This window comes from Egretta garzetta, unplaced genomic scaffold, assembly GCF_000687185.1.
Source record: "Egretta garzetta isolate BGI_Z169 unplaced genomic scaffold, ASM68718v1 scaffold197, whole genome shotgun sequence".
Lineage (NCBI taxonomy): Eukaryota > Metazoa > Chordata > Aves > Pelecaniformes > Ardeidae > Egretta > Egretta garzetta.
The window spans coordinates 1,444,811-1,459,121 of record NW_009260274.1 but is presented as its reverse complement, the minus strand read 5'-3'; the positions used below and the strand labels follow the sequence as shown (position 1 = coordinate 1,459,121).

General features: G+C 43.1%; 1 protein-coding gene across 1 annotated transcript in view; it reads right to left on the bottom strand.

Annotated features, from left to right (window-relative positions):
- Positions 1–205: 205 nt before the first annotated feature.
- The window catches only part of THSD7B (thrombospondin type 1 domain containing 7B), a 271,160-nt gene continuing 257,054 nt past the window's right edge, over positions 206–14,311 (bottom strand). The window contains exons 21-27 of the mRNA XM_009642486.1: positions 9,344–9,503; positions 8,895–9,068; positions 8,702–8,797; positions 7,569–7,651; positions 5,786–5,978; positions 2,100–2,187; positions 206–287 (exon numbers count right to left, since the gene is read on the bottom strand). Of these exons, the coding sequence (XP_009640781.1) occupies positions 206–287; positions 2,100–2,187; positions 5,786–5,978; positions 7,569–7,651; positions 8,702–8,797; positions 8,895–9,068; positions 9,344–9,503 (876 nt within the window). The remainder of the gene's footprint in view (positions 288–2,099; positions 2,188–5,785; positions 5,979–7,568; positions 7,652–8,701; positions 8,798–8,894; positions 9,069–9,343; positions 9,504–14,311) is intronic.

Genomic DNA, 14,311 nt, shown 5'->3' with positions numbered 1-14,311 from the left:
AGTTTCACAAGATGCAAGTCTTTGACTCCTTTTTTTTTTTTTTTTTTTTTAATAAAGAGGTGGCAAAATTTTAAGCTTCCAATACTTCTGTTCTGCCTGGCATATTACATATCAGGAGATTCCTCAAAAAACTGAGAAGTCAGAGAGTTCCAAAAAAGAAAGCAGTTAAGGCAGTTGATGTCTACATTTGGATTTCTTTGTTACGTTACATATCAATGTCTCCATCATAGGCTAAGGTCAGAGGCTTCTGCTGCGGAGGAGTGCTTTGATGCTGCTTTGTTCTTTTGCTGCAAGAAAAGTATGTCAGGAGACAAAATTATAACCTGTAATAAGCTCAGAAATGTCATCAAAACCCAAACTTCAACAAAAAAAATCATCTTCCCACGCTGGCTACTTCATTTTGCAACTAGGTTGATGCTGCAGCACAGTGCCTACTTCCAAGAAAAACCACGTGGATCTGCCCGAATGCTATTGCGTGTGCGGTGCGGACACGCGGCCTGGCAAAAACGGGGACCCAACTGTGCTCTTCATCTGGAGAGGAAATAAAACGTATTTGTCTCCCGTGTCTTCTCACAGCTGACAAAACAAGGAACACCTTGCAGAAAAATTGAAACCTGAACTGCCTGGGAGTGGGATATTCTCATTTTTTCTTTGGCAGAGTATTGAAGCAACAATAATTATTATCAAGAAATACACTTCCTCACCAGCCTTCGAGTGATGGAGAACTATGTAATGTTATTTAAGAAATTCTCTGTATTCTCCACTGTGCAGCCACAGAGAAATGGTAGCTACATGGCTTGGCAAATAAGGAAGCTGCAACTCCTAAGCAGCATCCAAACGCTGTTATTTAAGCTTTTAATGGAAGAGAGAGAATGAGAGAAATAATAAAAGAGTGAGAGAGAATAAAAGTGATTTGGGATGGAAGTGGGCATTGATGCTGTCAAGGTCACGGTTGTGAGCCTCCAGTTGCCTGCCCTGATCTGACAGGGTTTGGGGCAGCTTGCACCATCAACATTCCTAAAGCCTGGGCCAGCTCTGTAGTCCTCAGGGACAGCCTTGCAGGACACATGGATGCTGGCCACCACTCCCTTCGTGTCCTCCAAGACACATCAAAGACAGTGCCTTTCCAAATACTCAAACCAGAGAGTGCAACACCAGCTTGGTCAAACCAGCCCAGCCTGGGGCGACGACTGCTTTGGAGGAGGGCAGACATCCCCCCCACCAGTACAGCCCACCACCAGCGATGCACTGGTGTAGACCAGGGCTTCGGAATGCCCGATACCCTATTTCTAACAGTGGCTGGCAACAGCAGCTTTAGACACAGGACATACTTCCACCTGATGTATTCACTGCAAAAACCTATTTAGGGATTTCCTGAGCTGGAGCGTACATCCAGAAAACCACAATTAACACCCAGAGACCCAATCTCCCGTGAACTGTTATGCCATCTTTGAATCCATTTATCTTCCTGGCGTGCACAGTCCCCGGCAGCGGGAAGCTCACAAGGTAATAATGCACTGTGTGAAAAATAAAATCTTTTGTTTATTTTAAACGATCATTTCATCAGATGCCTCCTACTTCTTATACTGTCGGAAATAAAAATTCCCTAGCGCCCTTTTCTACTCCATTCATGATTTCATAGATGTCTATTGTATTCCCACGTCAAACATCATTTTCCAACTGAATGCCCCTATTCTCTTTAGTCCTTCCTTGAGCGGAAGCCAGCCCCTCGATCCAATCAGCCTCCTTGCCTTTTTTCAGTTTTATCTTTTTTTTTTTTTTTTTTTAAATACAATAAAAAGCCCTTTTTAATCCCAGCAGAAGTCTGAATAAATATAAGTGCCTATTGATAACCAAAAATAATTCTTTCCCTGCTTGGCCACCATACTTCTTCACGTTTACATCTGTTAACATTTACAATTCGGAGAGTTTTAAATTACTCTGAGGTAGGGGCGAAATGAAGGCAGTTCAGTAATCCAAGCTCCACTCCTCCCTAAAGCCTTGAGGACTGAATCTCTGCAGCACTGTGATAGGTTTTGGATTGTTGAAATAAAACCCCCCTAGCTTTTATTTAAGAACAGAATATATGCCATACTCACCACATCAGGTAGGATGTAAAAATCAGGAAAACTATGATGAGGAACCCGCCAGCTGATACTCCGTATACCCACATCTTCAGTTTACCATCTGTTGGAAGGACAGAGAGAGAAAAGGGGAGAATAAAAAATTTTATTTTAAAGAACACAAATTTTTAAGAGATTAAGTAAAGAGAAAGCACACAAGCAAAATTAGTAGCATCACTGATGGGAAACACAGCAAGGACTGCCTGGGAATAATCCATAAACCCCACATTTTTTATAAGAAAAAAAAGATCCCTGTAAAAATCAATCATTTTAAAGACAAAATCTCAACTTTGGTCAGGAGTGTAGATTTTCCTCAGAGAAAACCAAAAAGGAACACTTCGTCTCCGTTTTCCGAAGCGGCGTTATTTCATGACCTCCTCTCTGGCTGAGCTCCTGCCGTTCATTACGAGGAGCCCGGGCTTATGGTGCAGCACGAGAAACACAACCCAGCCAAGTTCCTGCCCGTGGAAGGGAGCAGGGGCACGAGATAATTGCAGAGTGTTCGCTGGGGAGCCCCAGCGGCTCCTTAGCCAAAGGCAAGTTCAATGTGGAGCTGACCCAGAGAGAAAGGCAGCCAACACCTGATACGTTCAGCCTAAAGAAAAGAGGACTGAGAAGGGATGGGATTGTTCTCCCCAAATACTTGGGGGTCAGCTGGGGCAGACACCAGCGAGCACGAGTGAACAAGCTACTTAGAGCTGAAAAGAGCTTGGGCGATAAATGGGAATAAATTCGGCTTAGAATAAAACCAAGAATGCGCTTTGTAATAGAAAGAGGAACAAAGCTGTGTAAGAGGTTTCTAGCTGGGCCACAGGAGCGGGAGACACGAGTGGCTTTCAGACAAGGTAAGGCCTTTTGGGTTGGAACGACAGGGGACCCACTTTGTGACCCTGTGGGAACCCCTTCGCACACACGTGAGCTTATGTGTGTTGAAACACTTCCTTCCGATAGAAAGTCTCAAAACATTTTATTTGGACAGGTCCTTGATTACGGGCTTTGCATTAATAATAATAACTTTTAAAAGCACAATATTTCTGTTTCTTGCTCCATTCTGGCCATACAGCTTTCCTTGTGGGGCGATGCGATGGTGTTTTTTCCGTGTGGCAGCGGTCTGAGCTGATTCACATGGACAGAGCTGCTAACACAGATTGGAGGGGGGAACAGGAGCCCGCATCGTGCCCACGGACGTGGTCGGACAGCGGCCATCTCAAACTCCGCCATGCGAGCGAGGAGTTACTACACAGGACAATCACTGAGCCTCTTTCACATTTTCTGTTCGAATGATGAATTTTTTCAAAGGGAAACATATTTAATCAGATCCCATTCTTTCTTTTTTTTTCCTCCAGGCTCTGTGGAAAGGCTGAGTACCTCTCGCACAGATTTCTCTTTTCCGCAGAACACTTACAGCCTATCTCCCATATGAGAAGAGCTCCTCTTGTCAGGTCTGGGTTGGGTTTTTTTTTTTTTTTCTGAAGTCTGGGTATGAAATTTGTCACCCTCTCAAGTGGAGATGGCCAAGAAACATTTAGCAGCCCTGCAAAGGGACTGCCACAGCCACAAAAAGGCATCCCACCGTGTCTGCTATGAAAGCAGCTATGTTCTCCATCCCAACCTAAAGGCATCGGACCATGTCATCCTACAGTTTAAACAATGCTATTTAAATTGCCTCTCAACTTGAAGAAAGTTTCTTTACCTGAACTCTGGCCTCCCAGAGTGTGGTAAAGAAAGGAAAACCACAGCCTGATTCCAAATCAGTTCTGTGCACTCCTGCAGAGCATTTAAAAGAACAAAAACATCAGCCTCATTAAATCATAGTAAAATTTATGTTCCAAACTGTAAATGGGAAGGAAAATCACAAATTAACTGCAGGAAGGCAGGTATACGTTTACTGACAGATATAAGTCCTTAGACATACACAAATGTCAAGGACTATGGTACTGAAGGGCAGTAAATGCCATCCATACAGGCAGCATTCACCATAGACCTGCTGTTGAGGGCGTAACTGGTAGGTAACAGCGGTTTTCTGGCTCAGCTAGCAGTAATTATTGCAAATCCCCAGACTAGTAAGCCTGAGAGCCTGTTTAAGGGGAGCAATTACATATTTTGTCAAGAAGTTAGACAAAGGGGAGTGAGTTGAAGAGCACCAGCCTTGAGCTGGGGTCTGAAGGACACATACAGAAGAGTTACCTGCAGGATGCCATGGGGTTGGTGATACACTCAGCACACATGGAGCACGTTTATTCTTTTCCCATACATTGTTTCTATAACATTTCTGCCCTAATATTAAATAACACCGTGTTCTGTAAAAGCTCCTTAGTCCCCGTTTCTGTCTTGCAGTCCCTGGGGGAGAACTGGCTCGCAGATGCTGTGCTGAGGTCAAGCCCACCAGAAGCTTTCAGGGCTGCAGCCTTGAATGCTGATTTAAAAAGAGAGGGTTGCAGCATCCACCTACACTGCTCTCCCTTTTTCTAACCCCGTAAAGGTACCAGCTAAAGAGATGACACCTAAGTGAGACCGCCTACAGAGGGCCACGGATGCTGACAAAAAGGCAATTAACCCCAAACCTGTGACTCAAGCCACTGGTGAACTGCGTGGGCTTCTGGATGATGGGTTTGATGGAAACCCAGCCGACTTTAAAAGGCTTTGGACTGAGCTCTATGAGCTCGGAGACTGTCAATGCAAAGGTTAACTACTGTATGCAAATCAAATATGTAAATGTAACATTCAAAGTGTGATCACATATATCAGACAGAATTATGGCTCCCCGAATCCCCTAGCAGAACCTTTCGTTACATGTTTTCTGAAGTCTCGCGTTCATTACAAACTAATAGGAAACAAATGCAATGCCAGGTAACAGAAGGGGGGGAAGACTGCGCTGCCAGTGCTTTAGAAGATGGGGAGAACTAACACATTTAAGTAAGACTTGATGCACCTGACACCTTTGTCTCCCATTTTAAAGTCCCATTTGCATTTTAGAAATTTATTTTTAATAAATTGGTCCTGAAAAATAACAGTCAAAATGGTAATCAGCTATTACAGCTACAGCACCAGTCCTGTGGACCTGTCTGGGCACGTCCAGCATGTGGTTCCAACTGGGAAGCATTTTATGGTGTGGAAGTCGAAGATCCGCTTGGGATGCACTGCTTGGGCGCAGCACCTTGCCTGCTTTTTGTGGGGCATTTCTTAATGTCTTAACTTCAACACTTTAAACTCTACATTTTCTACCCTGTTTTGTTTTTTTTTTTTTCCATATACTTTTGAAATACGGCAAGACACAACGAATGTTTTCTTTAATGAAATCTTAAGTACTTTCTGCTCTGAATCTTCTGAAGCACTAGTGATCAGTATCTTTCCTGGTCCAAACATATTACTTCTGGAAACACCATCAGATAATAGTTCTAAGCATCTCCCGAAATCACATATGAGTATATTTTTGCAAAATATTATTGCTTCATCCTGCCTTTGCTATCTCTGAACATAAGAGATTGTGATTACTCTGTGTAGGCACAAAGGAATGAAAGACGGCATGCGAGTGAGAAACTGGGAGGCTGCTCTGCAGCTCCCAGACACAATCTCTGATGTTATGATCTACAAAGCTTGTACCTTTCTTCTACAGAAACGTTGTAAGGACAATTTATTCCATTCATATTTAAGTTTTTCACCTGGATTAAAAGGTTGAATAGACCATCCTTTGAAAATGTCATGCATTTTTGAGTTGACAGGTTTATTTTTTCCAGCAATGGTCTTAACATCAGCTTTCTTATCTTCTAAACCTGGTACCTTCATGCAGTAATCCAGGACGCCATTTGATCTCATTATTTCTGTATATCCTCGCTCACAACCGCAGACTCCTCTCTAGGCGATAAAAGGGAATTCAGTATTAAACCAAACAGTGTCCTCTCGCAGAACAGTGCAAATTGTAGCAGACTATGAAGGTATATCTGGCACATGCAACTTCACCACCACCAAGCCAAGCAAGCCACGAATCGGTGCCCACAAACCTATTTTGGTTCAAAAAACCAAAATATATTTGAAGATTTAGCTGAAAAAGAGTCAGTAATTACAGAGAAGCCCAACATACAAACATTTTCATCCTAACAGGCTTAACAACAGGCATCCGTGGCTCGATCCAAACTCCTTTGTCAAAAAATTTTCCCACTAACCCTGCTGGGCATTAGAACAGACGAACAAGAAACAATCCCATGTAAGACCCAAACCCTCCCGATGTATTTCCACTCTGGAATTTCACAGGGTTATCTAAAATGAAGCCAGCTTTCTTACGGCCAAATATTCACTGCCCTGGATCAGTCTAAGCAGTTTCTTCAAGAGGTTTCTTAGAAGTCTGTGGTTTGCTAAACAGATACTCCATTTTCTGGATTTCTACTTTAAAACAGCTTCTTTAGATTGTTTTCCTTTGCTAATTACCTTATAATTACAATGCCTGTCTGAGGGTCTGATACCCTCGTTACAACCCAAACAGGTGACTGATTTACAATCTCTGTGACAAGAATTTAACTCTTGACATCAGCTTTGTTGCCACAACATTCCCCACTTGCTGACAGACATGATCCTGAGCTTTTTTGGAGAAAAGGTGGAGTCTCAAGAGTTTTTACAGGTAATGAAATCATGCTTACCCATCATTTTTACGTTCCCATAGGCTCTGAGCACTCTCATGACCACCCTCTCAGGCACATCCAGTTGCCCATGAGCTAGTTTCCAATGGTAATTCCTCCCACCAGACACTCATCTGAAGCTGAGGGCTGTGGAGGCTATTTTCAAAATATAAATATCTAAACTCCAGCTGCTCCTGGCTACTTTAAGGGTCCTTGTTTGTATTCTCCGTCCCAGTATTGACACAGATAAGGCATTTTGGGAAGCTCTTACTCGGGAGTTCGGTACTGCAAGAAGGGACAGTCGTAACCTCTGGGCTCACGTTTGCTCAGAGGCAAAGGAGTGGCGGTGGCTCAAAGATTCAGCAGGTGTTGCAGGTGCTCAGAATTTCAGGAAAAAAGGTCACTTCCAGGTTTTGCTTCAGAAGGCAGTGTGGGGATGGTGGGATTGTGTGCTCTTCCCTATGCTCACAGGGGCTTTCTGTGTCCATGGAGGAGCAGGAGAGGACATAGTCTTTCATCTCCTCTCTTACAGAAGTTTACAGTCCATTTTCTATGGGACAGTACAATAGCATTCAATGAAAATGAAACCAAGAGGTTCCAAAACTCCTCCACAGAACAAACCCCAAATAGTAACACCACATAAACACTCCATCACTCGTCTGTGCAGGTTTATGGTTTCCTTTCAGGCTGAAATTCCCACAACTTCCTCGAGGTGGTACCATGGACACACTAAACTATTTTCTAGGTCCTGGAATGCAGTTAAGATACAGGAGCTAATTGAACAGATTTTGCGGTGTTAATTTCTCAACCATACTCTGCAGCGAGCAATTACCTGTGTGCAGTAGGAGAATGGCTTTCTGCACGCTGGGCTGCAGTGCTGAACGTCTGCAGGTTTCGTCCGAAGAGTACACCCTCCTGTAAAAGAAATGACTGAGTGCCTTCAAGGGTATGTTTTAAAATGTTTTTGACTGGGAACACCAGAGCGTAAGAAGTGCTTGCTTACTTATTTTATATAGTTAAATACTAGTCTATTGAGCACATTAGCATAATATCTGTAGGCATTGCATTAATTAATTTGCCTTAACAAGGCAGGGAATTATTATCATACCCATCTTGTTAATGGAGAACAGAGATACACAGATTTAAGCAATTTGCCACAGGCCACATAGGAAGTTGGGGACAGAATCAGGAATTAGATGCAGATCTTCTGTGTCCTCATTAATGTCTTATCTACATAAGAAGACATAATCCACATAATGCCTTTGCCCATCCTCACTTGGGGAAGTCTGTGCTTCTATAGGAATAAAAACATGTTAATGAGTTCTTAACTACTCGGCAACCCTTGCACACAAAACTTTTGTTATTATCTTAACTAGTCATTATAAATAGAACTAGATAGGAACATCTGCATTTTCATTTCTACTCTCCTCATTCACCCTGTGCATATTGAGAGAGATCCTACGGATGTGCAAGCCCTACTGCCTTTGCCAGTCTCTTGCGGAGCTTCAAAGTGCTGACCATGAATTTCCCTTTTTCACAGGAATCTCACAGTTTGAGTGATTTGAGATTCCTGTGTATTGAATAGAAGAAGAAGTACAGAAGCTGGGCTCTCTACTACACATGTGATGTTCTCCTCTGTTCTCCACAGTTACAGGAAGGTTGCACTAACGGCTCTGCAAGCCAGCCCAGGAAGCCCTTTTAGTACATGTACACTCATTTCTTCCCGTGACCAACCCAACAGTAGGGGTAACTCACCCAAATACTCTCCCGTAAAGACATGTGTGATGTTGACCTGACAGCAAGGCTGGTGAGCTCCCATCTGTCTTTCCTACACACAAATCTGAACTGAAACTCTGGCAGAATTAGGAAGGCTGTCCAGCTGCCCTCTGAGCAACTGATGCAGAAGAAGAAAAACCTGGATGGAGATTTTCACTCATAGCCATGCACGGCAATTTTTGGATATACCTGTGACATTTATTCCATCTGAGCGCTGACACCACACTGTGCGTACATTGTCTCGCCAAAGGCTGGTTTTCCACAGGTAGTCATAGCACTTCCCTCCTGCAACATCAATACCAGTTAACCAATTAGTCTTCACCTTGCAACAAAACCAGAATAAACTCTTGGACGGGAGGAAGCAGCGCTGTGGCCACGCTACCTGAGCAAGGTCGCGTTTCCATTGCTTGTCCGGAGCAGCTCTCCTGGTTCTCGGGAGACTGAACAATAAATGCCCTGGATCGGGACTGGCGCCCCGTTGTCTCGAAGCTCCTGCCATTGATGCAGGTGAGCTCACAGGAGCTCCACTCTGACCACTCTGTCAGGTGGCAGTCACCTGCATGTTGAAAGAATAAATCACAGGTTTTTCAAAAGGAATCAGCCTTGAAGGATAAGGACACCCTAAGCATACAACAGGTGTAATAGTGAAATACCCCATTTATCGCCCAGTGGTATGAATTATTCAGATTTTCTGCTTCGTAAGAATCTCATTTTCTAAAAACAATACAAATTCTTACTACGGTGACTGACAGTGCTCAGAGCTATGGAAGCATCTCCATCTCAGACGGCTATCACAGGCAAAAATGCACCGTGACTTTCCAAAGACTTTACCTGGGCAAGGCACAGAGCACGGTAACTGCAGGATGCTCTCTTTCAAGGGCAGCTCACCACACAATGCATTTTCTACTGGTTTGGATGTAACAGAAACAGATGAATCGTGCACTACACATGTGAGGTTGCGGACCTGCAATCCCTCTCCGCACTGTCCACCCTACGAAACAAGAGAAGGGAACAGAGACACACAACACTGACGTTAGCAGCTGACAGAAGAAATACAATTGATTTCACCTAAAAAGACTTCAAAGATACAAATTTTGGACTGCAACAGTTTATAGGAAGACAGATAGAGATCTCCTCTGTACCCTGAAGCTACAGAAGCTCAGAGGTAGGGGCAGAGCCACACCACAGAGAAGTGTGTCGTAACCAAAGCAGGAGAAGAGGTGGGTACCATAAAAGATGAATACTGTCTTCGGGGTCAGCCCTTCATGCCTGTAACTAGAGCTAGTGAATTTACTGATTCCTAAGAAATGCCCAGTTCCATGAACACAGTAATTTTTGGCTCCTCAAGAGCAGAGCGTGCCCATAAGGAACGGCTATTTCCATGCACCCCCCTGGATGATACAGCCCAATAGGAGCACGTAACATGGTTTAAAACCTGCAACAGCAAAAATCCTCCAGCACACTTCATTAGACCTCAAGGATGACTGTGCACTAGGCTGTTTGTGTGATTTCTTAAAGGCAGCTGTTGGTTCTGCAGTGGACAGGGATCGCCAACTCGTGTCGCATACTCTACTGAAACATCATCCGAAGTCAGGCACCGCCTGTTAGCACTGCACCCCCTTTGAACAAGCAATAGGAGGCTCCATCCGAGCCACTCCACGCTCGTCAGCCTAGTTCTGAAATATTTAGTCATACACCAAACTACTTGCTGAAGAAGTCTTTCTTTAGCAGAAAGTCAATATTGTTTGGCGAAAGCGATGATGAAGGGCTGAGGCTGCTGTAAGAGCTGAAGTGCTGAGGCCATTTCTAGAGGCTGGAATTGTTTCATTCTCATCTGAGAAACAGAGCTGCAATGATGTGTGAGGTGCACACCTTAAACGTGAGGCTTTACGAACCTGCGCCTGAAGCCCTGCGGAAACGGCACTTTACAAAATTCAGTAAATAAAACTCAAGAAGAAGGATGAAACATTGCTTTTATATTACCAAGGGAAGTGCTCCTTTGGGTCACTTGGCAGTGGATTCTTTTAAAATAATGGACTTTGTCTGCAGAACAGACTGGCTCCGACCAAGCCCATTCATTCAGCGGTGGCTTTGCTAGCAGGAAAGGCTCTCCTGCACGCACCTGGGAGCTTTCTCATTCTCTTCATCCCTTCTGCTGCAGACCCCCAGTGAAACGAAAATAAGAGCTTAACTAGCTGGATTTAGACCAGTTGCTAATCAAAAGCATCTTAAGAGATGTATTAGCGTAGATTTACTGTATGCAGCCGGATTTCCAATTTTTAGCAGAGTGTTTCTCCTTTGTCAGTATGTAACTTACTGTTCTAAATTACTGTTTCACCACTGAAACCCCTATTGCGGTCTGAGATTAATGGTGTGTGAATAACTCATGCAGCTGTCAGTTGGGTTAGAGCTCTTCGAGATGGCTGGTGGAAACAGAAGACGATGTGGAGAAAATTCTCGGGGGAAATGGGCACTAATCAAACTGCAGTCTAATTCCAGCGCAAAGTGGCTCAGGGAATACCTAAACATTACTGGGAAGGACGAAAAAAGTTTTTAAAAATATACTTATTCTTCTATAAATAATATATAGGTATTCTTATATATATCTCAATACATAAATAGTTATATGAATACCAAGATGTAACTATAAATAATAGGTGAAAACAGTACATTTTTTGATACAGCAGTTGCCACTATGGAAGCCCACATGCAACATTCTTCGTTCTTCTACCACGCAGTATTGGAAATACATTCATATTTTCCAATGTTTAGAATAAAACATAAATAGAAATGGTGGACTCTCAAACAATTCCAAAGATAAAGGTTCGCTTTTTAACAGTGGCTTCCATTCGCTCACTTTCTTTCAAGACCAGCAGCGTGTTTTCACAATCAATTGAACACACTTAAAAGATAAAATGTCATCCTGTCATTTACAGAGTGAGATGGTTTTTGGTATATTTGGCAAGATCATAAGCAATGCAGGAGCATGGCATTAACTTCCTTATCGTCTTAAAAATTATTCATGTCCCCAAAATTATACATTTGGAGATCTAATTAATAGGTGCAGAATCAGTGGAAGTTTGCTGCAGTAGCGGCACACTGAGGATGCAGGGAATCGCTGCTCATCAGAGCAGAGCTGCCAAGGAGATGATCATATATTCAAAACTCGGGGGATCAAATTTGTATTGTAAATGAACTTCCTTGGAAGATGTGAACATCTGAGGTTTGCCTAGAACCAGGATTTGCCTCTTGAGTGATGCGCTTCTGGTGGGAGATATGCGGGGATTTGACTTCCGGAGGGGATTCCCCCATTTGGCTGCAAACATTCCTATGCTGGCCCTATGGAGGATGCAGAACCCACCCTCGGTCCCCTAAATACAGCCTGGAGGTTTGGGCCCTGATGGATCAGGAGAGCCTGCACGGAGCCTCTGCCTCCACCCCCCTCTCCCCAGCTGACCACAGGCAAAACAAGGAGAAGGTTTGCACCAGGACTGCATTTGGGCAGCTGGGTATCTTCTGAATTAACCAACATGCTGACACCATCTGCACACACCTCCTCTCACCTCACCCTCCAATACTTTCCACTTATAACACACTAAGAAGACAAGAGACAGCAGTCCTAATGAGGTGGATGCTCTGCCCAGACATGCCTTTAAGAAAAGTTTTCCCTTTTCAGCTTTTACTGGGGTTCATGTGTGTTTGCAATTATTTTAGGTAAAGAGATGACTGGGCAATACTTTCATGGGTTGACGAGCATTTAATTACGAGAAAGTTTTCTCTAACAAGGATGATGTGTGTGATCACGTTTAAGGGAGTGCTTTTAAAACACATTAGAAAGGAAGGGTTCTTAGTCTTCTTACAAAAGTTGGGCAGCTAGTGCTTGATAATGTCGAGCTACTTCACTTATATCCCTTTAATAGAAAAATTATGAACAGTGTTGGCCACTGCAATTTTTTTTTTTAAGCTAATCAGGGTAAACCACTTTAACTCCAGTAGGAAAATGATTAATGTAATGTAACCCTTTAAGATTAGGTGTATTGACCATTTCCCCAGTTCTGCATCCCTCTGACTGCCACAGAAATGCCCCATGCCCGCTGGAGGCGTGCCCGTGACATGTGTAATTACCCGGAGAGCAATGCACTGATTTCCGTACTGTGAAAATCAGCAATACAAAACACTTAGTGGCCTCTATTCTTCAACATGCAGACACCTCTAATTATTCACATGAAGTCCATTTAGCATAAAATAGTCCTACAATTAAGAATTGCAGCCTCAGTTATCTCATAATACACGGAAAAAATATTTTAGCCTTATAATTAATTGTCCTGTTTATATTATTACAGGAAGACACTTTCACAATATGCATTTTGGTCTTACCATAGGATGCATTTACCTTCTTTCACAAAACATCCTTGAAAACAGGGCTTCTGAAAGCTTCCTTTAGAAAATAAGCTTAAGCTTCTTTTCCAGTAAAACCCAGGAATAAATCACCCTGTATTTATGAACTACATTTAATTCCTAAGCACCTCATTAAAGAGAAGTGAACACGAATAAAATGGTTCCTCTCCAAAACAAAGCAAAGAGTAGGGAAACTACATTGCAGTAATTTAAGGGGAGAAGCAAGCTCTATCTCACTGAAAGCGTGGGATGACATCTGGGTTAGGGAAGGCTGTGATTACTTGCTCCGAGCTGAAATTTAGCTGGGTTCTGGATGTGCACATTTTTAATCTGAACGATGTGTTACTTATCTGGAGTATGCCAGGGTGTTAATTCAGCTTCCCTACTAATTCTTTTATCAGGTCTGGTAGCTCCTACGGTTGAAGGTCTCTTCCCTCATGTTTAACGGAATTTGCTTATGTTAGATGGACAAAATCTCAGATGATGCTATAATTCTGTTATATTTATGTTAAACATAAATAAATACTGAGTGCAGTATGTACAAGGACCGTATTCACATCCCTAGTTGCAATCAGTTGTTGTTCATTATTTAAATACAAATATATTTCTGTTTTTCTGGTCTTGGAGTGTCCAAAGACTGTCACGCTCCAGATTTTGTTTGTGCAAAACTGGGAAAATTCTGGGTATCTATTCTGCCACCCACAATATTTGCTACACATCTATCAACTGCATCTAGAAACCGAGTGGGTGTTCAAGGCATTTGCAGCGTGGCGGAGGGCAGAGCAGAAAACACATGGGATGTGTCTTTCTGAGCATCATCGGCTTCAATTTCTTACATGGTATAAGGTGGAGAAGCAGCCACAGATCCACGCAGAGGTCCTGTCCCCTGGGAGCAGAGCACTTTTCCACCCCAACCACCTTTCTCCCACCTGCATCACTGCAAAGCCGGCTTTAAGCAGCACGGATGGACCTCAATCTGTCTTGAGAAACCTCAACGTGAAGGATTCACCTCTGCTTAAACTGGGTTACCAACTAGTACGTTTTAATATTGGAAAGATGGTGTAACAGATCAGGAGAGAAGAAAAAGCATGGGGTGAGGGGGGAATCAGCTGAAGCCTGATGCAAGTCATGGGCAGTGAGGAAATGATGGCTCTGGTGCCGGCAATGCAGAGGTGCCGAGCGTAAGCACAGCACATTGCAACTGAAACCAGCCATTTTTAGGTCATTAAAAAGAGAGCCAGGCTAAGGAGAAAGTAGAAACCAGCACTCATACAGTAACCCACACTATTATACCAGAGACCTTGTGGGGAAAGACCTGCTACACAGTACTTAAAAAAAAAAAAAAAAAAAAAAAAAAAAAAAAAAAAAAAAAAAAAAAAAAAAAAAACCCCCTTAAAACTC